At 53.7% G+C, this 22,478-nt stretch overlaps 1 protein-coding gene across 12 annotated transcripts in view; it reads right to left on the reverse strand.

Annotated features, from left to right (window-relative positions):
* Positions 1-2,425: 2,425 nt before the first annotated feature.
* The window catches only part of MAMLD1 (mastermind like domain containing 1), a 121,897-nt gene continuing 101,844 nt past the window's right edge, over positions 2,426-22,478 (reverse strand). For 11 of the 12 annotated variants that reach the window (XM_072817696.1, XM_072817699.1, XM_072817702.1 and 8 more), the window contains 2 exons: positions 5,788-5,872; positions 2,426-4,619 (listed from right to left, as the gene is read on the reverse strand). In XM_072817696.1, coding sequence (XP_072673797.1) covers positions 3,511-4,619; positions 5,788-5,872 — 1,194 coding nt within the window. In that variant the 3' untranslated portion in view covers positions 2,426-3,510. Of the gene's footprint in view, positions 4,620-5,787; positions 5,873-12,108; positions 12,353-22,478 lie in introns of all 12 variants that reach the window. The other variant, XM_072817707.1, reaches the window with a different exon arrangement.

Genomic DNA, 22,478 nt, shown 5'->3' on the forward strand with positions numbered 1-22,478 from the left:
GAGTGAGAGGAAGTCATGAAGGAGCAGTGTGTCCTCACAGAGGGGCAGGACAGAACAGACGTCAGAGCAGGAGAGGCCTAGGCTGCAGGCCAGGGGGAGGAAGAATCCAGGGGCCTGGGGCTCCCACGATCCAAGGGGCAATGCTTTTCTGGAAGGAGAGGCCAGTGCTGTTGAGGGGCAAATCCATGAGGACTGAAAGAACAAAAGCCACAGGAAAAAAAAAAGAACAAAAGCCATCATTGAACTCATGGCCAGGAGGACGTGGTGCGCCGAGGGGAAGGAGCGGGTGCTGGGGTTGGGTGGCTCTGGGCTGAGGAGTGGGAGGCAGCTCACTGGCTGTGATATTTGGGCTGGGGACATGGCTGGACATGGCAGCCCTCAGGAAGAATCCAGCAGAGTAGAGGCTGAAGGCACACAAGAGAGGGCAGCTGAGCCGTGAGGGATGGTGGGAACTGTCACAGGGAGAAGCCTGGGACAGCCATGCTGGGGGAACAGGGGAAGGACCTCTGGGTGCCCTGAGACCTTGCTGGGGTCAGGTGGCAGGAGGTGTTCAGGAGCCGTCCATACTGCCGCCCCTGCTGGTTCAGCCTCCACCTGGCGGCTGGCTGGGGTGGGCAGTGAGCCCTCCAGGGGCAAGGTGGAGCCAGTCGGGGGTGAGTTCAGCTTTGCTTTGGGGGCTCAGGTGGCCAGCAGAGTGGCGACAGCTGTGGCCCCCAGGGCCCTCTGGAAGGCTGAGGAGGCCTGACTGGGAGGGCTGGGTTGGGGGATCTACAGGGGCTCAGTCCCCTAACTGGCTGGCTGTGAGCAAGTCACTGGGCAGGTGGGTCCAAAAGAATCGGGAAGGGCACCGGGCCCAACCCCTGAAGCCCCTGCACCCATTGGAGGAGGGGACAGGAGAGAAGGGTCACTGGGCCCCCGCATGGCCCTCAGGTGAAGCCGGGGCCTGCCTGAGCCTGGCACCCGAGGTAACACCGGGAACCCCAGTGAGGCTCCCCAACCCTGGGGAGGTGCCGCCTCGTGGAGCAGGGGAAACAGGGGCAAAGGCCGTGGCAGGAGCTGAGGGCCGCGTGTGGGCCGCGCCCGTTCCAGGTCCCGGGGCAACGCTCCGTGAGAAGCAGGAGGGCGCTGTGGGAGCCAAGGGCAGAGCTTCCGAGCAACCGCGGTGCGCACCGCCCTCCAGCCCACTCGCTGCCCAGGCCGCTGCCACCCCGCCAGCCTCGCCCCCCGTCACAGCCCTTGGGAACGGTGGCAGGCGGCACCGTCCTGGGGCAGGGTCGCCCCGCTGGGCAGGACGGGATGCCTAGTGTGGCGCCTCCGTCGGGCCCCGAAGGATGGCATTGCGGCGGAACGTCCAGTGCCTCCAGGATGAGGGCGCGGGCTCCCCCAGCCAGTTGGGGGATCAGTGTGCACCACAGAGGATACCAAGCAGCGCTTCTGGCGCGCACGGCAGGGCCCTCCCCCGTAGCGCCCTTGCTGCCTTTGAGGACGTGCCACCCGCACCCTGGCTACCGCAAGGGAGGGGCACGGGTGCCGGCCGGCCTCTTCGGGACCCCTTCTGAATGAGCTTCCCCATGAAGCTCCGTGGAAGCCACGCTGTTGCTGTGAGGGGGCGGCCCGAGGGTGCAGTCACACGAGCCCCCGTTGGTTGAAAGCGCAATCACCTGGCGGGGACGGTAGGGCCCAGGGCTGGGGCCGCGCCGAGACTCCAGGAGGCGGGGCTCCGGAAGGGGCGGGGTCGTAGGGGGCGGGGAAACCGCGGCGGCCACGCCCCTCGCACTGCGGTCCTGGACCTGAAGCGGAGCTCCGCGCCCCTGGCGCCCCTGGCACCCCAGGCCCTCGGCGCCCCTCCCGCTCCGCCCTCAGGACGAATCGAGTTGGGTAAAGCCTGGGCTTTGGCACAGGAGGTGGAGGGGAGGCGGCTAGTCCCTCCTCTCCCGGGCCGCCGTGGCGAATCGACAGGACTTGAGTCTCCCCTGCAGCTGACGTGCCGCCTGCCCCAGCGCCCCCCACCCCGCCCCCCGCCCCGTATGGGTGTCCCTTACATGGGAGTGATAGGGATCTTTCATTGGGTCTGTCACTCTGTCAGTGGAAAGAGGATGGGATGCCTAGAGTCTGCATTGGTGGTGCAACTCGCCCCCTGCCCCCTGCCCCCTGCCACCAGTGCAGTGACTTCAGCAGCCTCTGGTTCCTTCTCTGTAAAATGAAGGGACAGGGTTAAAAAAATGACGTGCTTCCCTGCTGTGCTGAGAGCCCAGGGCAGTTCACACCTCACACACTTCTTACCCCTTGGCCCTCCGTGAGTCATCTTCCCGATGCACAGGACACCAGGTGGCCTCTTGAAAGAACCAGAGACACCAACCAGTAGACTTAGCTGACACGGGTTCGTAAGCAACGAATGCCCCCCTGATAAATGAAAACATACAGGCACTTTTCTCCTGGCCGTTTATTACAGTACAAAGAAAAAACGCGCTGGCTTGAAACAGACGCCAGATTTCAAATATAGAGGCGAAATACGAGGTGGCAATTAAAACGTGATTACACAAGTCTGGGCACTGAGGAAAAGTTTACAGGACAGTGGGTGTGGGTTTTCTATAACAGACACTTAAATATACATGACAATAATTGCAGATAAAAACCATCAAAGACAAAGCCCAAGTCAACTATTAATGTTTACAGACTCCCCCCCACCCACCCCCCAACCACAGACCTTACATGAAAACAAATACTGAGAGGCTTTAAACCAGGAGCATCTCACCTCCGCCCTGCAAAGTGCCACTGCAGAAGTGCGAGCCTGGGGGGTTCTCTGTCTGAATGATAAAGGGAGGACGCTCTGGATCCTCAAGGTGGACAGCGGCCCGTGTTCAGCTCACAGGCCCCCTCTACACGCCTCCCAAATCTGCAGAACTCTTAGGCTCGGGACAAATTTCCTCCGAGGGGCACTTGTAAAGCTTGCCCTAATATACGCATCAGTTAAGAGCCAGCGGAGACTTGACAGGCTTGCTAAAGAGTTTAAGAATCACACAAGACGATAGAATTTTTAGAGAAAATAGCAATAATTGGCCAAGGGTTTTCTATTTGGCGTTTGTCACTTTGGACACCGCCTCTTGATCACATCCACTTCTCACTGCATCAAAACCACAAGCGGACTCAACCACCTGGCTTCGAAGGTAGCGCTGAGCTTAACAAGGGAGCTGGACCAGAGAACACAGCCTGCATTATTTGCAACAATGTATAATAAACACAAACAATGCATAATAAACACAACTCTACTGAAACAAAAGCCGTCACTTTATTTACAAAGTCACAAAATGAAGTATAAATACTTCTGTCATTAACGTTTAGGAAAACCATTTACAAAATTTTCAAATATGTACAGGTAGCTTGAAAAATCACCAGCTTTCCATTTTGTCACAGGTAGAGAGAGGGATGAGCACAGGCGGATGCCACGCGGGCTGCGATGAGGAAAGGGCGTGTGGCGGGTTGTGAATTTGCAGAGGCTCCGCGCCCGGCCTAAGGCGGCGTGGACGCGGGGGTTTCTGCGGGCACTTCAAGTCCCCCCGGGCTCCGGGCGGCGGCCTCGGCGGCGCCGGCCTCAGTGGCAGCGGCGTGCTCTTCCAGAATGTCATCGATCAGCCTCAGGTTGCACACCCAGCCTCCCTCTAGGCTCACGCTGGGGCCTTTCAAGAGATCTTCGATGAAATCCGCTTCACTGCAGTCCGGGGGTGAGATCAGGCCATCGAGGGGGGGCTGGGGCGGGGGCAAAAAGCCGTAGGGTGGCAGCTCAGGAGGGGCACCCATTCTGCCAAGGGGACCTGGGGACTGGCTGGCGGCAATGGCAAAGGCGGTGGCAGCGGCAGCGGCGGCAGCGGCGACCACATAGCTGGGCGGCTCGATGCCCTGTATGGGACTCAGGGGAGCAAAGCTGGCCAGGCCCTGCTGGGGGGACTTGGTGGCACTGAGCACAGGCACGGGACCCCGCACAGGGCTCTGGCAGGGGCTCTGGTTGCCCAGCAGGCCGAAGCAGGGGTTGAGCAGAGCAGCATTCACCTTCTGGCCGGGCCTGCCTCCTGGGGCCACCTGATTGGGGGGCCCACCTGCCTGCGATGGAAATGCGGGGGCTACCAGGGGGAGTCTAGTGGGTGCCTGGGCCAAGACAGAGTTGCTCTCAAAGTGCTGCGGGTCGCTATCATCTACATGGCCCAGGGGAGGCCCCCTGTTAAGCGCTGCGGGCATTCTTGGCACACGGGGCTGTCTGAGCTGGTGGGGACTCGGGGACTGGCTGCCCGGGGGTCTGGGGCAGAACCCAGGCAGGGGTGCTTCTGAGGGGGAGGCCTTGGGAATCTGCAGCCGGCGGCAGCCGGGGCCGAGGCCGCCCAGGGGGTTCTGGCCTGCGTGTGAGGGTATGGGAAACGGGGGGCTGCAGTGGAAAATTTCTTGCTGCTTGCCCGGAGTCGGTGAGGCCAGGCCCCTGCCCTCACGGCTCTGGTGCCTAGTGGGTGGGATCATTGTTGGACTCAGGTTTTTCGGAAGGAGCCCACCTCTGGGTGGCATCATGGGCTGACTGGATGGGGGGCTTGCCTTGGTCTGGCTACACTTGGAGGTGACTTGTTCTTGGACGGCTACAGAAAGAAAGAATTGGGGGGGGTCAGTGCCACAGTCACCCTCAACGTGGGCCACAGCTGCTGGCAGGGAGCTCCTGGCTCCGCTCCAGCCTCCTGCCTTCTGCCCTTGGCTCCTCGACTCTTCGAAACTGCCCTTCTTCCCCCCCTTCCGCCACTGGGACTGTGGTTCTTCTGGGCAGCCCTCCCAGACTCCCCGGGTCTGTGCCCCAGCTCGCCCCCAAAACACACGCACCAAGAGAAGATCACACTATCCTGAAACTGCCAGCTTATTGGTCTGAGTTTTCAGGTAGATGGTAAGCTCTGTAAGGCCAGGGTCTGGGTCCGTTTTTATATTTGGTACTCTGTCCGCAGGCCTGGCACTGCACACGCCTTGACGGATGTCCACTCCCTGCCGCTGGCCTTCCTGGAACTTGTCTATCCTGTTACTGCAGCCAAAGCAGGCCCTATGTGCCACTCCAGCTCGGGCAGGTGGGACATTCAGCTGGCGTCAGGCCCAAAGGAGCAGGGGTTTTTGCAGGAGAATGGAGGTGGCACTGGGCTAAAATGAAGATGCTGAGAGCTCGCTGGAGGGCAAGCAGCCTCCCCAGAGCCCTGCGCTAGAGCACTCTTGGCCTGGCCCAGTGTCACTCCACTGGCTGGGAGGGACTGCTTAACACAACTGTCCCTGGCTAGTCTGGAAGCTCCATGAAGTGGGGGCTGGGCCTGACATTTTTGTTAACTGCTCTATCCCCAGCCCATCTGTGTTTACTACATTCAGAGCTGCCTCGGTGGAGGGTGGCATAGGGACCCCTGCTACCTGGGGAGGCTCTGGGGGCCCCTGCTGCAGACTCTTGGAGGAAGAGGGTCCCCAACCCCTGTTCCACTACCCACACCTGAGAGACGGCTCGGGCACTTTTCGAATGGAAGGTCAGTCAGCGGCGGCTGGGGAGGTGGGGCGGACCCGCTGAGAACCATGAAGGTGTGTGCCTTTCTCCTTTTGAGGGTAACTGCTTTGAGGGGCTGGACTCAGTTCAATCTCTCGAATCAAGCAGTGACTTTAGAGTCATTAAAAGCCGGCTTTCAGTTGGGATCCGACCGAAGCTTTCAGTGTACTGTTGAACTGAGCCGACTGCCCCCCGACAGCCCCTGGCCTGCCCCTTTAAAAGCAATGACCTTAATAGCTTACCTTGAAATTGACTCATCTGTTGGGCAATATACGCACTCCGCTGTTCAGGGGTCATTGCCATAAGACCTGATCTCTGCTTCTCTTGCTAAACGGAAGATGAGAAAGACGTGTTAGATAGTGGCTACCAAGAAAGTCGGCCTTGGGATTGCTGCGTGGGGGCCCAGGACTTGGCTTTGGTGTAGCAGAAAGCATGAGTGAACACATCAACACACACTTGCATGCATGCCCCGCCCTCCCGAGCAAAATTCCACAGGTATAAACAAAAGTAAGATTCTGCACCTGGGTTAAAAAATCAACTGCGACAGCATAGGATGGGGCAGGAGAGACAGAGCTTAACAGCAAGAGCACACAGAGAAAAGGTTCAGGCATTTTGGATGTCCTTCTGCTCAGGATGGGTCAGCAGTGAGATGTGTCACCAAAAGAGCAAATGTAACATTAGGCTGCATTAATAGAAGCAGAGTATGTAGAAGGAGGGAGGTGACAGTCCTGCACTCCTCTGCCTTGGCCAGACCATGTCTACAGTGCTGGCCAGAGTCCGGGCACGCCAGTCTCAGGGAGACCCAGAGGAACTGGCTGCATTCCGAGGACACTAAGTGAGAGGGATAGGGCTCGGCCCCGGAACGACCCAGACCACGAATGGCTGAGCAAACCAGGGATGCCGTGGCTGGGGCAGTGCAGACCCTGGGCTACGTGGTGGTGGGAGCCCAGCCTCTGTGGGGCTGTCACAGGGAAAGGGCCCAGGCTTGTTCTGGGTGGTCCTGGCATTAACGGCAGGACGATCACACGGTCAGATAAACGCATTGTCTGCCCCCCAGAGTAGCCACCCACTGCCAACTTCCCTCCATTCTCCTGCCTGCCTGTCGCAGGGGCAATCGGGACGAGCTTCCTGTCTCCATCGTGGGGGCAGCCAGTGGGCTGGGGGAGGAGCCAGCACGGAGTCCGGGAGTGGCTGGAGGACACAGCCGGCAGAGGCCCAGGGGAGGACCCGGAGGCTCCGCTGGCCCCGAGACCCTCAGCCAGGAGGGGACAGCCTCAGGCTGTGACCAGGACCCCGGTCTCATTCCCGCTGCGGTGCTCACCCACTGCCATCTCTGTCCCCTTCTCGGGAAGCCCACTGCATAGTGTGCTGACAACCAAGGCAGCTCCCTATGGGAGGACCCCCCCATCCCTTAGGCCCCTTGTTGAGCTGCATTCCCCCCACCGCCCCATGGGCCCAAGATGCTGGAGGACCTGATCTATAACATGGGCTGCCAGGCAGGGCCTGCTTTCCTGCCCCCAGTGGGGCTGGGGTGGGCCAGGCAAGTGGAGGACTGGCATCTGGGACAGTGCTGGGCTCCCAGGCCTGGTGGCAGTTCCCGGCCTCTATTCCTGCCAAAGGCAGAGGACAGACTACACCAGAAGCCATTGCACCGTCCCATCCTTAACCTGCTTCCTGTCTGGGCCCTTGCTCCCCTGTGCTGGGACCGGCCATACCTGGGGTGGTGGGGAGCTGCCCTCCCTCTTCCTGCTGGAGCTTGGGGGCCCAGGGCCAGCCCAGGCATGCTCACTGTACTGAACTGCCCGCACCCTGTCCTTTCCCATCATCTTCGCAGTCGGCACAGCTATGTCATGCCAGTTAGGGATCTGGCCACTGAGGACCGTGGCGGGGGGCAGTCACACGACCACTTGAGGCAGGAAATGGGACACAGAAGCTAGGCTCTGCCTGTGACAGTGGGGACAGGCGGGCTTTCACTCTGGGGCAGCCCTTTGACTTCTCTTCTGCCCTTCGGCCCTTATACCAGCCCCTGGGGATCGGGGCAGAAGCTCAAGGGCCCTGGCTTACTGCTGTGACAGCTGAGGCTCAAAGAGGTTGAATGACATGCTGGAAGGGACCCAGCTAGGAAGTACAACGTCTCCCAACTGCAGACTCAGGGCCCCGGCCTCTCTAGCCTCTTCAGCCCCCTGCTCCTGGGGACCAGCTGCTTCTGGGGACGGGCTCCTGTGGCTGGCTGGGCCAACAGCAACAATGCAGTCGTGCAAGGGCCGGGAGTCGGGGGCAGGGGTCAAGTGGAGGCTACAGGGCACAACCGGAGAAAAAGCAGGGCAGGGCAGGGCGGAGGAGTCCAAAGGGGAGGCGGTAGGGAGGAGAGACCCCGCAAGGGCACGGGGAAATCAAAGGGAAGGCTGGGCTGGGGCAGGGGTCAAAGGGTGGAGGAACTGGGTGGTGCTGGCCAGATGAAAGAGAGCGCTTCTCAAACAGTGCAGAGTTACGGGGACCAGGGGCTGTTGGCCGGTGTTCATCCAAGGAAGCACAGAATCCGGAGCTTCCCGAGTTGATGGGAAACGCTGGTCAGTGGGACGGCCGCAGCCACTCCCAAGTTCAGACAGCACGTTGCCCCCCGGGGCTGCGCTGGGCCTCCGGCATCCTGGGCCACGGCCACCAGGCAGGAGCCCCTTCACTGGGCTGGGGCGCCCAGAGGCTCTGCAGCCCTCTCTGCTCCGCTGTCCTCAGCCCTGGCAGAGGAGGCCTCCCCAGGAGGCTGCTTCCTTTGTTTTGCAGACTGAGGCCCCCATCCTTTGTTCTGAATCAATGTGCTCCAAAGATAAGCCCCAAGAAAACAGTTGTTGCCTTTTGACACTGACAATTAGAATCGCTGGAAAATGGAGCAAACAGGAAATGACAAATGTTTTCGGTGACCAGGAGGAAGTGATGGCCGAAGTCGCTGCTTCGTGATGGGCGCTTGTAAAGGATGGCCCAGGCAACCTGTGGCTTTTCAGAAGCATGGTCAGGGAGCAGGGCATCAAATGACTCATTTCTCTAGGGCTGCGGTTGTCATGGCGCTCGGTCCCATTGTGCTGGGTGACATCGACAGCAACAGCGCAGCGTCACCTGAGTGCTGTGTGAGCCTGGGGGGGCTGCTCCCATGGTGGTCACTGCTGCAGGGCTGGGGCCCCGCTTCTTCCCTGTCACCCCCTCCTCCCAGTCCTTGCAGGGCCAAGCTGCCACATTCACAGACAGGCCTCAGGCAGGACAGCGACCCTGGATGTTCTGGGGCTGCCTTTCTAGAAGCTTCATGCTGATGCCCGGGCAGCTGCAAAGCCCTCGCCCAACTCTGGGAGCTCGTGGAAGGGCTAGCGCTTCATCTGGGTGTGCTAGGCCTGCCCACCGCCCCCCACTGCCCCCTGACACATCTGAGCCTCACATGGTAACCTCCCACCCCCCCACCAGCAGGCCAGGGCGGATGCTGTGCTGGCTGCACCCTCAGCCACCACAGGCCAGTGCCCCCTGTAAGCCCCCGTGGATCCCCTGGATGCTTCCTCTCCACTGCAGGGGGAGAAGGGTCTCCTTACAGATTCAACCACTTAATCAAGCAGAGGGGCTCTAATTGGATGGGAGGTGGGAGATGAGCGCAGGGGCAGATGACCGGCAGGACTCACGCACAGAAGCCTACAAAGGGTTCCTGGATTTCTGCCAGATTCAGACTGAAGTTATTTCCCCCATGACCCTCAGGAGGAGAGCATTCTGACTCAGAAGGGGATTCCAAAGGAACAGCTCCTAGGGATGGCAGGGAATGGATCCAAAGCCTTGTTTCATACAGCACAAGGAGGGTGGGAAGGAGTGCGGGGGAGGGGAGGAGGAGAGGGAGCTTGTTTTCTACCCTTATGTAACTAGGGTAACCCGGCCTCCTTTCCAAGCCCACCCGCCCCCCACTCGAGTGTCCCCACTTGAGTGGGGACAGCCTGCCATCCAGAAGAAGGCACTCAGCCACCTTAAAGGTTCAAAGGTTAATGAGCTCTACTGTGTATGCTCCTTCCCCTATCACTCTACTCCAAGAAGCACCTTCTTCTGTAGTTTCTGGAAGTTCGATTTACCCACCTTTCTGACTTTAGCCTTTGAAATGACAGCGTTCTCACCAGAGACCGTGAAATCAAAATGAGAATTCTGGGGGCTCTCACATCCATATGGATGGGGACACCTGAGGCCCAGGGGCTCTGGCTGGTGGTAGCCTAAGGATGAAGGCAGTACAGACACTTCCCCTGGGAGCCCTGTTTGGGGGGGAGGTGCTGATGCTCTGGGGCTACAATTCTCCACAAGTGTCCTTTGGAAGCCATGGGTGCTTCCTACAGTGAATGACAGGTGAGCTTCCTTGTTTCCTGGTCCCTCCCAACTCTCAGAGCCTGTGACTCAGTTTCTCCAGAAGGCCTCCAGAATGATGGGATTGAGGAGTGTTCCATCAAACCACCTCTCCTCTCTGTAGACCGCTGAAGCCAAGATATGGCCTTTTTAGGTTGCCTCTGCTCAATGGCCTTCCTGGGCCGGGAGTGTACCTACTGAGATGGGGTTGCAGTGGCTCTGGAGCCCCTAGAATGAACCTGCTCAAATACCGGATGGGCAGATTAGGTTTCCTTAGCAGCCCCGTAAGTCCTTCTGTCAGCCAGTGGACACAAGTTTCTCATGGGATAGCACTGGGCTTCTCACTCTTGTGGAGCTTACAGTGGAGGGGAAATTATCCAAGAAGACCACTTGAGATGGTGACACATTTTCTAAAGAAAATCACAACAGGGTGAAAGGATCAAGAGGTCTTTCTGGGCCCCTTCGGTCCCTGGGCCCAGGGACCTCCCCCACAGAGGTGGTGCTGCCCTCGGCTCTGGGCCAGTCTGCGGCTGTAGCTGGGGCTTCACAAAGTCGATGCCATCAACAGCAAACAGCAGAGAGCTGGAGGTCAGCTGTTTTACTCTCCATTTTCTTTCTACTTGATCTCCAACTGCGTGAACTCTATCCTCACTCCTCCCGTGTCTTGGTGCTTTCAGGGCAGCCCGATCCCGGAAGGGCTTGGTCTAAATGCTGGGAACGATCCCGGGGGCCGAGGAAACAAATGTCTTTGCAGCTCGCCTTTCTTCTTTCCCACGTGGTGCCTGCGTCCCCCGTCTCACACTGAGTCTGGGCTTCCTGAGTCACCATGGCCCCCAGAGCCCCCAAGGAGGGCCCAGCTTCCAAAGCCTCTTTGGCAAGATTTGAGGGCCAAGCATCTGCCTGGCCCCCGTCCAGGGCCGGCCTGAAGGTGTGGCCTGGGGAAGAGATGCAATAAGGTAGGGGATGCTAATGGGAAGTGAGCTAGTCAACGTGTGACTTGTGAGGAGAGGGCCAGGCAGGGAAGACGAGGGTGGGACACGACAACACCCCGAGCGGACCACATGTCCCCATCCGTTTTTTGCTAATTCCGGTTCCCTGGGAGCTTTGTGCCGGACCCGATTTCTCAGGTTTCAGCCGAAGAGTGAACAGCTGAAGAGCATCGTGACTCTGAGAGCACAGCAAGGAAAGGGGAAAGGAGAGAGGAATCAATAGACCTTGAGCAGAAGGCACTGCTCGTTCTTCCCGGCTGTGCCTGGCCGCCTAAGGCAAACAAGGCTGTCCATACCGGAGCAGAATTTCCATTAAAGGCCAGAATCCCAGAGGCCCTTTCAGCTTGATGACCATCTTCTGATCACTATCACTTAGCAAATGCTCATTTCTCCAGTTTTTTTTTTTGTTTGTTTTGGTTTTCCTGCAGACAGGGCAGGCATCCTGTGCACACTCATATTTCTTGCAGCAGAGCAACAACTCCACGATCCAAACGGTGCTCACCACGAAGGCCCACTCTGGCTGGCGTCCACCCTCTTGTTCCCATGCCCACTAACGTGACTCTCCGGGGCAAGTCAAGCCGTTCCTTCTAGACTGGGGGATGAGCCAAAGTCATGGCTATCATGGACAGGCTTGACGGGGCTTCCTTCTGCCCTCTCTCCTCCCGCTGCCAGTCCTCCAGTGGGGTGATCCAGCTTCCCACCTCTAGGGCGAACACTTCTTGGGTGGGGTCAGAGAACACACTGGGGGTGCAGAGTCCGCAGTGGAGCTGGCCGGAGAGGTGGTTCCCGAGCACCCGCCGGGTACAGAGAAGGCAGCTACTGGGGGAGGGGGGATCCGGAGGTGCAGAAGCACAGCCCCTGCCCCCCTTGGGCTCACAGTCTGGCTGCAGGGACACACAGGCAGGGAAGGAACCAGGGTGCTGGAAGGCTTACCTCAGGGAGGGAGCAATCGCACCCGGCCCAACCCCCCACTCATTTCCCTGGAGGTGAGGCTCGGGGCGCCTGCAGCACTCAGCTTGCTTGGGTGGTCTCTTTGCCAAAGACTGGCCGGGACACAGTAGAGAAAGCACTAGAGAGCCCTCCTAGGTGTACAGAGCTTTATGGGCTGTCACCTCCTGTGTTCCTCCCAACAACCCTGTGAGGCAGGCGGGCAGGCTGAGCAGGGGACTGCGTCCCGGTTGACAGATGAGAAAGCGAGGCTCAGGGGAAGTGACTTACCTACAGCGTCGCAGCTAGGCAGTAGTGGAGCAGGCACCTGCCTCCAGGCCTTCGGATCCCAGCCGCCCCAGGGCGCTGCCTCTGAGGTGCTGTGCGAGGAGGTGACTCGGGCCAGCTCATGAGCAAAGGAGCTGCTGGGCAGGAAGGACTCACTCCCCAGGGCCTGGCAGGATGGGGGCTGTCGCCCGAGGCTGACCTGGGGGTGCCTGGCTTCCCCAAGCTTGCAGGCTTTGTCTACATGAGTCTACAACAACCGATTGAACAATCCATCAGCTGCTTGGCCACACAATGCTTCTGACTGATCTTGTCACTGCCATGACCGCCTGCCTAGCGGGGTCGTTTGGGTGTTGTGGTTATACACACCAAGTGGTCTGGGGCAACGAAAACAAACAGCTTTGTGGTCTTAATTGTCTTGGGTCACGGACTTCTTTGAGAATAAAAGCTACGGTCTCTCTCCACAGAAAAAAGCACTCCCCGGGGTGGTTCCCCTTTCCCAGCCCACCAACATTTTACATATAATTTCAGGGATTTTCCTGGACACTTAATACCCATCCATGAGATCCATGGATCTCAGTTAGGGATCCTGTGCCCTGATCAGTCATTGTCTCGTTGGAAACGGGAAGGAAGCTAGGTCAGATAGCTGGTTCATCGGCAATGACCTCGACCAATCCCGATCCCTCCCCTTCCCCTCCCCGCCCCCCTCCCAGAGCCCAACAGAGCACACAGTTCTAAACCGGTTTGGAGGTTTGTGTGTGTAGAAATGCTGAGGAATCTGCAAAACCAAATGGTGAGTGCACAACCAAACAGTCAAGTGTAAATCCCATGACAGACGAGTCCTGAACCGCAGCCCTCACTGCACTTTACCTTACCAGGGCCCCAAGGCTTTCGGACTCACGGTGGGGGTTGGGTGGGGGGGATTTCCTTGCCATCATGTTTTAGATGACAGGGATTCTTCCAAAATTGAACATAGGACCCAATTCTTTCAGCCAAAGGCAATTTAGAGACCTCACACTTGATAACCATGTCAGAGAAAATTTTAAGACTCAAATGAGCTGCTGACCTAGCCCTCACATCCTGACAGACACACCAAGCGCTTGGCAATAGTGGTGTCCGAAAGGACCAGGGGGCAGCCTGCCTCCGTGGGCTCTTCCTCCTACAGGCCATGGCCTCCTCCCTCTCATGCTGTAACACCAGGGTTGCGAGTCATCATCCACGTCTCCTATCATCCCAGTAGAAAGGGAAATCTTTCTCCCCCAAACTAAGCTAAACGGCTGGAATCAATTCAGTTCATTGCAATAAACACTTACTAAGGACCTCCTGCGCACACGTCCCTGCAATGGATGACAGGCCAGCAGATATTTGGATGTCCCATCCGAAATAGCAGTAAAAATCGCCACCACTGAATTTATGGAGCATTTGCTCTGCGCCAGGTGCTGACCCAAGTGCTTTCAACATTTGGTCTCCGTCAGTTCTTTATGCAGCTGACTATGAGGCAGAAGCTATTATTGTCCATATTTTACAAATGAAGACACTGAGGCCCGGAGAGGTTAGCTAAGTTGCCCAAAGTCACACAGCTAGTTAGTAACAGAGCAGGATGCAAACTTGAGGTTTGCCCAGTTCCCCCGCCCCACACATGGTTTGCCACGGTGTATGTGTGTGTTGAGTCAGGAACTTACCAGATCACAAAACGAGTCCTGAAACGTAGAAACCATTGAGACACACCATTTAGAAAAGTTTAGGCAAAGTGTTCCAAGGGGGGTTCCAGACAAATTCTTAAGAACAAATTACAAATTCTTAAAGAGGGGATTGGGAAGACAATCTATCTACCCGGGGAGCTTCAGAGAGTACACCCAGCCTCCACACAGATACAAAAGCAGAAAAAAACCACAAAATATCCCTAGCAAGTCAACTCAACGCAGGAAAAGATACTGTCGGACGGTATAGTGACTGCACGGGGGCCCAGTGCCCTTCCTCTTGGGGTGGTTCATTCCTACAGAGCTGAGCCCACTGGCCACCTACAGCTTCCTCGTCTGTCCTTGGAGAAAGCTCATCCAGGACGTGAGCAGAAACGTTGCTTTCTACAATTGACAATTCTTCGTGCCTGCATTCCCGGCTCCTTGATCATTTTAGATGCTATCTGATAGCCACACTAGAGTTTTTAGAGTTTTTACGATCCCCAAATGCAAATACTACTAGAGTTCTGCTTGCCAGCCCACTCCGTGATGACACAACCTCAAAGCCATGAATAGGGCTTATTTGTAGGGAGCTGAAGCATTTTAAGCTTTTGCTCAGGAATCCCTGGTAGCTTCATGTGACTTGTAGGGTATTAGTGATGGGTCAAGAAACAGGATCCCCCCCCATCAGCATTAACAGTATGATTGCAGTGCCTCAGTGGTTCATCAGGCAGAAAAATCTGCAGATGGCACATGGACATTACCAGGGGCAGAAGATGCCCCAACAGTGTGGGCACTTCTATTTGAGCAGCGATTGGGAGTGGGCCCAGAGCCACTCATTCAAGCTATTAAGGGGAGTAGACTGGGAACAGCACTTGGCGAGCCAATGCAATCCCCAGTTGAAAAACGAAATAAATAAAATAGATGAGATTTAATCTTGACTCTGACTGACTAGGAGCTTTATAACTGATGCTCATGCATCTTCTCGGTTTTATTTAAGGTGAGGGAAATAAAAAAGCCCTTGTTTATCACACACCCAATAAATATGAGGCCCTACTTTCAAAGAAGAGACTGCCAGGGACATTTCAACTCCTTGAGGTTTTCAAATGTAAAGTCAACCCATCTCTTTCTTTGAAATCACTGAAAATCTCAGAAAAGCAAGTCAATGAACAATTATTGGTGGGCATGGTCATTAGCTCTTAGACTGCCTGGTTCCATGTGACTACAAATTTTGTAGAAGTAGGCCATGGCATGGATGGTGTCTGGTAGTATTCATGCCTAATTTCACAGAACTCCCATCCACCCAGTTCTCTGGATCCTGGGCTTTCCATGATTGCCAGAGAGCTTGCTGGACTGAGGTTGGCCAAGGGTCCTTCCTCCTGGAGAATCCTCCAATGGTTTGTAGCTGCCTAGGAATGCAAGCACATCCTGCTAAATTCTGCTCTTAGGGCTGTCCATGACCTTGGCCTCCTGTCCTCTCGGCAGCCCTAAGAACCAGGTTTCATGTTCCATTGTGTCATGTGCTCTGTCCTCCAGTCATGCCAGTCTCCTTTGAGCCCAACAGAGCTCTCCAGACAGGCTGCCATGTGTGTCCAGCCCTCTGAGCTGGTGCCCCTTGATTCACTTAGCCTAGAATACCCTTTATTCAAGTTTTCACTCTGGGACTTCTGCATATCCTTCTGCATATCCAGTATAGATCCAGCTCCTCTACTCTGGAAACTCTGCGTCTCCTTTGGCCCTGCATCTGTGGCTGACTGAACACCCATGCTGGGCCAGGTCTTAATCATCTCTGAATCCCTCTAGTGCCCAGACAGTGCCTGGCACAGGCAAGGGGCTCAGAAGATACTCAGAGAATTCAACTGACCTTACTCTGTTAGGAGCTTGGTGTGATGTCCCAGGCTCTTGGGAGATGGTAATCTGGTGAGGACCGTGCTGGCCTCTTTCTGGGATGAACGTTAATGATAAATGGAGCCTTACCTCTCATTTAATAAGCACATCTATTCAGCCTTTTTCAACACTGTTGTGTTAATAAAACCCATCGATAGAACAGAGTGGGATCATAACCACACCGTAAAAATAACATCAGCTAACAAGGAAGTAGAGAGGTTTACCCAGGACACACAGTGGTGAGTGGTACAGACCTGCATCTGATTTATAGAGTGGCCAAGACCCAAGCAACTCCTGGGCTTGGAAGTACAGAGGATCCTTTTCCGCATGTAAAGAGGAGAGTCCAAGGTGTCCTCTTTCATTGACACTGGAGTAACTCCACCTTATTGGCTATTCTGTGACATCACTATAGTTCAAATGGGCTCTGGGGCACGAAGCGAAGGTTATGACTAATTCCCATAGACACTCGGCTGCTTTGCAAGATATGGATGGTTGTTCTAACTCTATAAATGATGGACTAGATTAGATATTGGTCCAGTCTTCCACACCAGAAGATTCAGATGGAGCTCTATGTGTATTCACAAGGTTCTAGTTGTGTTCTATAATTCTACCAACTTCTGGAGCCTTGCAGAGTTCTAGACCGAATCATCCAGGAGTTAAGGCAATGAGTCTTGAACTCCTTTCTTTCCTTTTTCTGGCCTTTGCTAACCATGTAACAGAGGTGAGCAGAGAAAGCTCAAGAGAAGGAGCTGGAGTCTTGGCACATATGCCAGAGACTCTCTAAGCCTCGGGTCCTTCAGGGCTGAGCCGACTTCAGAAGCCAGCTCCAGTTGTTCAAGTCACTGGTGAAATGAATGTACTAGGGTGCTAAATGTTATCCAGATAAGCCCAAAGAGGTCAAGGCAGAGCTGTGGAAGAAGCTGAATCTTTGGGCAAATCAGTGAATGCCCCTGCATGTCAAACAAGTGACAGGAGACAATTTTATAAATTTGAAGTAATGCTTTGGGAAAAAAGGAAAAATGTGATGTGAGTTAGACTTCTTGGCTTTTTGCTTGCCGTTTTCCTACTTGGCCAAGTGCAAAAGGGATTTCAATATATCACAACCATGTGTCTATTAATAGAAATACAAGAAAGCTATACAACTCAAGTCTAGGATGTTGTAAGGAATAAAATCACAGAAGCTCTATAAACAGCATGGTCCAACAGAACTTTCTGAGATAGTGTTGAATCATCCTCCCAGCAAGAAAAGAATGCTCTATACCTACGCTGTCCAGTATAGTAGCCACTGGCCACATGTGGCAGACGAGCACTTGAAATGTGGCTAGTGCAAATGGAAAACCGAATTCTTAATTTTATTTATGTTTAATCAATTTAAATTGATTTAAATAGCCACGTGGGATTGCTGGCTACAGTACTGGAGAGCAGAGCTCTTTGGCATAGTGGCTAAGAGTGCATGCAGGCTGTGGAGGGAGAAGGTCTGGGCTGGAATCACGGACTTGCCACTTCTCAGCCATGTCATTGTGAGGAAGTTACTAACTTTTCTGTGCCTCAACTTGCTCATCTGTAAAAGAGGGGTCATGGTTGTACTTTATTCGTAGCATGGCAGGGGTTATGAAGATTACTTGGATGAACACTAATGCAAGTGCCTTCCTGTTGCATGTACTCTCTGAAGATTAAGCTAGTGGGGGTCTTCATTACCCATAACACCTCTGCCACGTATGCAGCACTTCGCCCAATGTCACTCCTTAGTAGATGCCCAGATATTGTCTAACCTCAAAGCCCACACCCTGGTTTTTCCTGATCAAATTGCCCAACTGAAACCTTCACTATTATAATAAGCAGACCAGCAGTGAGAGGAATCTGGAAGGCCGCTAGGGTTCCACGGCGGTGGAATGGCTGCTGGGTTGGCTGTTGTGTGATCCATGTGTTCTTTTCACAACAACTGTATCCTAAAATTAGGAGAACTCCAAGTTGGGGCATTTCTGTTATGATCCATATGGTAGAGAGGGTGGGAGGGAGCTAGGGTTCACTGAAGAGATTCTTCCAAGAACTCTAGGGTAGTGCCAATCCCACCCACTGGGTGGAGCTTTCCTGGAAATTTGCATTTTGTTAAAGTGTCCTTGGACTCTGGATGCAGGAGCTGGGAGAGTTTGAGCTTTTCTGGATTTTCTCCCTTTATAAATGTATATAATCTAACTTTAATTTTTCAAAGTTTGAAAGTCTAGAGCTGACTAAAATTGATGGGGCCTCGAATCAAATTCACTTAGTCAAATCAAGTTCCCAGACTTGGGATTTAATCACAGAATGAAGTTCAACTGGTAAACTGCTACCTTGGTGAGAGAACACAAGAAGGCAAAATCAATAATGTATACATCAATTAAGGAATGAAGGAATAAATATCCTTTCTGCAGCATGAATTCTAATGAGTAGGCAGGTGGCCCGGTAACCGCTGAGGCTAGAGAGGCATACTCCTCGGTATCTCCCACAGTGCTGGGTTCAGAGGATGTCTGCAATACTCTTCTGATATTGGGGCTGGCCATTTCCTATGGGGTGCTCTTGTAGCGGGGCCAGTGCAGTGCCTGCTGTCAGTCACGCTGGGTGATGAGCTAGGAAAGCTGTGGCTGGTCTGGCTGGGTGGGCCCCGGGGAATCATCCCAGGAGCAAGATGAGGTCAATGGCACTGCTTGATCATGAGACCGTAGAAACCTTCCAGAAGCTGTCAGAGCAACTAGTGCCCTAGGCCTCTCTTGGCTGCCGAGGCTCTGGATTCCAGATGGCTTTGAGGCCCTCCCCTTTACCCAGCCCTTGATGTCCTCCATGTCTCATGATCAAGACAGTGATGGTAACGCCTACTGTGTGCTGAATGTGTACAAATGTGCCAGGCACTGAATTACATGCTGCAGTTTCACTTAATCCCATTTCATTCCCAAGGCAACTCTGAAAGACGGGTACCATTACTATTCCTTACTTTATAGGGAGGAAAATAAGGTTCAGAGAAACAAAGCCAGTTGCTCCAAGTCACACAGTAGGTAAGGGGTAGAGCTGGAAGCCAAACGTGGGTCCGACCAGCTCCCAAATCCAGGCTCATAATTACAAATACCAACAACGCAATGTTTGAAGCCTAACCCTTATGCTTACGCATATCCACATTCTTCCCCCTATAGTGCCTCTCTGCTGGCTACAGTGAGCACTGCTGACAGGCCCCAGGGTGCCAGAGGAGCCATCTAACTCACCATCACATTCGGGCAACCGAGGAAGGGAGCGGCAGGATTTCCTTTGGAGACTTCCGGATTTAGACAACCGATTTAACACGAGCATCTAACTCCGCTCCCTCCCAGAGCCCCACTCAAAGTGTAGTATGGGCTTGGTTTTGTTTTTAAAGACACAATCCCTCAAAGATAAGGAGGACGGGGTGGGGGGGGAGGACAACAGCACAATAGTTTCCCAAGTTAAAGAAGAGCTAGAACCAAGGTGAATGGTCTACACAGCCTGAGGAAACTGAATCACAAGGTGTCAGAGGGGAAGGTGGAAAAGTAGCTTGGCCTGGATGGCCAAAGCTTTATTGGGCTCAGGAATAAGAGGCTCAGGTTACCTCTGGAAGAGGGTGGGAGAGGACGGAGGTGGCCAACCTAGTGGGGTAGATCCTGAATCTCCTCCCCCACTCTTTATCCATGAGTATCTGCCTCTCCCCATCCCTGCCAGAGATCTGGTTTGATCATCTGCTGCTGAATTCCTGCTCTACCTTCTAGGTTGTGCTGCCTGGGTCAGCTCAGGGCACTAAGTTCACCCCACAAAGGTGTCCTGTGTTGACCTACACCTGGAGGCTGGAGGAATTGGAGGCAGGCTGTGGCAAGCTTGAAAGCAGAACACAGACCAGCCCAATCCCTCCTGCCATATTACTTCTGGGTATCCAGTACCATGCCCATGACTCTGCCAGGCGTCCTGATGGTGATGGGCTTTATAGGTGCCCAGGTCCACCATACGCTGGGCCACTGACTTCCCTAAAAGGGGAGCTGGGGGCAGACAATGACCAGGACCACCCAGCTTCTCTTCTGGAAGCCTTCATCCAATAGTGGCACCAAGGCTCTTTGCTGCTTATGCATCGAGCTTGTGCTCACTGTTCAGTTCTTCAAAATGAAGCTACTGCCTTTTTAGAGTATATTCCCAAGCAATGGAACTATATAGCAACGCAAGAGAATGATTCCGTTGGGATCAAGAGAGTGGTTGTCTCTGCAGGGAGGAGAGGCTGGGATCACAAGAGGCACATGGCAGCTGACTCGGGGAGTGGGGCAAGACTCTATTTCTCAGCCTAATCGGTGGTGACACAGGGTTTCACTTTACACTTCTACTTTAAGCTGGACATATAGGCCTTGCCTGCCTTTCTGCATCTATGCTGTATTTCACAATAAAAAAAAAAAACCTACATACACAGATGGATGCCAATAACATGATATACAAATACTTATGTTTCTGCATAGAAAAACCAATGAGGGGCACCTGGATGGCTCAGTTGATTAAGCATCTGACTCTTGATTTGGGCTCAGGTCAGGATCTCCGTGCTGGGCGTGGAGCCTGCTTGGGATTCTTTCTCTCCCTCTCCCTCTGCCCCTCCCCCTGCTCGCACATGCACTCTCTCTGTCTCAAAGAAATAAAATCTTCTTTAAAAAGCAAAAAATAATGAAGTGCTGTATGCAACATGTTAACAGTAGTTGCTCCTGGCTTATTTATATATTATACATTCATATATTTTAGCATCTCATGGAGTTGGTGTTTTCTCTATACTTGCCTGCTCTTTCTAAGTTTCCTACAAAGATTGCTCTTGTAATCAAGAGATGGTAAAATGTATCAGAAAATGACAAAGTCCCCATCTAAAATTGAAACTAATGAGGAGCAATACAAAACAGGAGAACTCATCTGTGGAAATCTGTGCAGACAGTAACTACCTGAAGAGATTGGTGACTGCCTGATTGACTAGAAAGGGCTCATGAAGCTCACCAAGAGGCCTGGGGTGCAATCCGAGAGTTGGCTCTTGGAAGTCAGGAGAGTCGTTATCTCTTGGGAAGTGGGAAGAGTACATAGAAGGCTTCTAAGATATTTTGAATGTTTCATTTCTTAACCTGGCTGGTGGGTACATGGTGTTGGGTCTTCTTGTCATATGCTTTATATGCTCCTCTGTACATGTCACATGGATTCAAGACCATGATTAGAAAAAAACCAGGAATCATGTAAATAGAAAATATGGTGCTATGTCAATGGAACAACTCAAATTCATAAAAAAGTCATCAGTTACAGGTTAAGAAAAAAGTCACTTTGGAATTTTCATCTTATTTTCTTTTCTGTTACCAATCCCAGCTCTCTGGGATGCTCCAGCCAGACAGGTTTAGGGTGGGGTCAAGCCTAGAAGGACCTAGTACAGCACACTCTACAAGACATTTAGGGTTGGCCTGATGGCGGGTCTCTGAGCTCTGGCAAGAATGCCAGTACTTCCAGGGCTCAGGATTCCTTTCCCAGATTTTGTCCACATGGATGTGTAAGTAGGTATTCTAACTACAAATGAACTCATGTTTTCCTACGACGCCAATTTCTCATATGACTCCCTAGCTGGTCTCTTTCCTTCTCAAATCTTTGTGGTGGCGGGCATCATTCTCTACTTTCCCTTTACTGAAAGCCTCATCTTCTGTCTTTTTCTGACCCATTCTGTCTCCCTGGGGCTGACTCTTCATCCTATTACCCCAGAACTTGAAAGGAAATGAGAGGTCCCCTATGTGAGTCACCCTTCTCTGGAGATGGAGAGGTCTGTGGTTTGCTCAAGATTGCCAAGCAATGGATAAGTCTTGCTCTGAGAAAACCACCTTGGTGATCATGGTATCTCTCCTGCCAGGTAAATATAGTGGTTGCCAAGGACTGTGGGGAGTGTGTCATGAAGAGTTATTGTTTAATGGGGACAGAGTTTCAGTCTTGCAAAATAAAAAGAGTTCTGGAGGTGGGTGGTGGAGATGGTTGCACAACAGTGTGAATGCACTTAATCCCACTGAGCTGTACACTAAAAATTACCACTTTTATGTCATGTGTATTTTAGCACAATAAAAAAATCAGAGGAAAAAAAAGACAGCCAAACAAGTTAAAGACAGACAGTCAGAGAGTCTGAGAGACACATAGAAAGCACCTATCTCCACTGTTTTGCAGGGACTCAGTCTCTAGGAGTGGCACCCTGCAGTGCCACCTTCTGAGAAACACTTGTTGCTACTAACTCCCTACTTGGGCTTTGCCCCAAGTCAGAGGAGACTGGAACTCAGCCCTCCTGGTTCCCAGTCTGGGGCACCTTCTTGCAAGCCCTTTATCTCAAATGAAGCCACTTTCCCTGGGCTAAATGCCAGGACAGGAGAAGAGAAGAGTGGCGGGTAGAGTATGCAGCATTGGTGCGTGGCCGGGTGGAAACATATCTATATGCAAGGCAGATGGCACAGGGAGGAAGAGAAGTGAGTAGACCATCCGAAAGCAACCTCTTTCAACCCCTGTGTGATTCTCAGTGAGAGGAAGAGCAAAGGGCACCCCGTGTTTCTGAGTTAAAAAGGCAGAGCAGTGCTGGGAAAGCCCTTCTCTGTACACTGCTGACAGTCAGCACACCCTCGTCCCCGTAGCCTGCAGGCCTGAGCCCTGGAAATGGCCTAAAGCCTCAGTGCCTGGCTCTGGGGTGGTGGGTAGGGGCTCTCCAAATGCATTTTGAAGACAAGCAGCTTTTGAGGCCATGGTGAATGTATCCAGAGGAAGCTTGGCCAACTAGGCCTTTTAGTACATCTCCATCTGAGA

This window comes from Canis lupus, chromosome X, assembly GCF_048164855.1.
Source record: "Canis lupus baileyi chromosome X, mCanLup2.hap1, whole genome shotgun sequence".
NCBI lineage: Eukaryota > Metazoa > Chordata > Mammalia > Carnivora > Canidae > Canis > Canis lupus.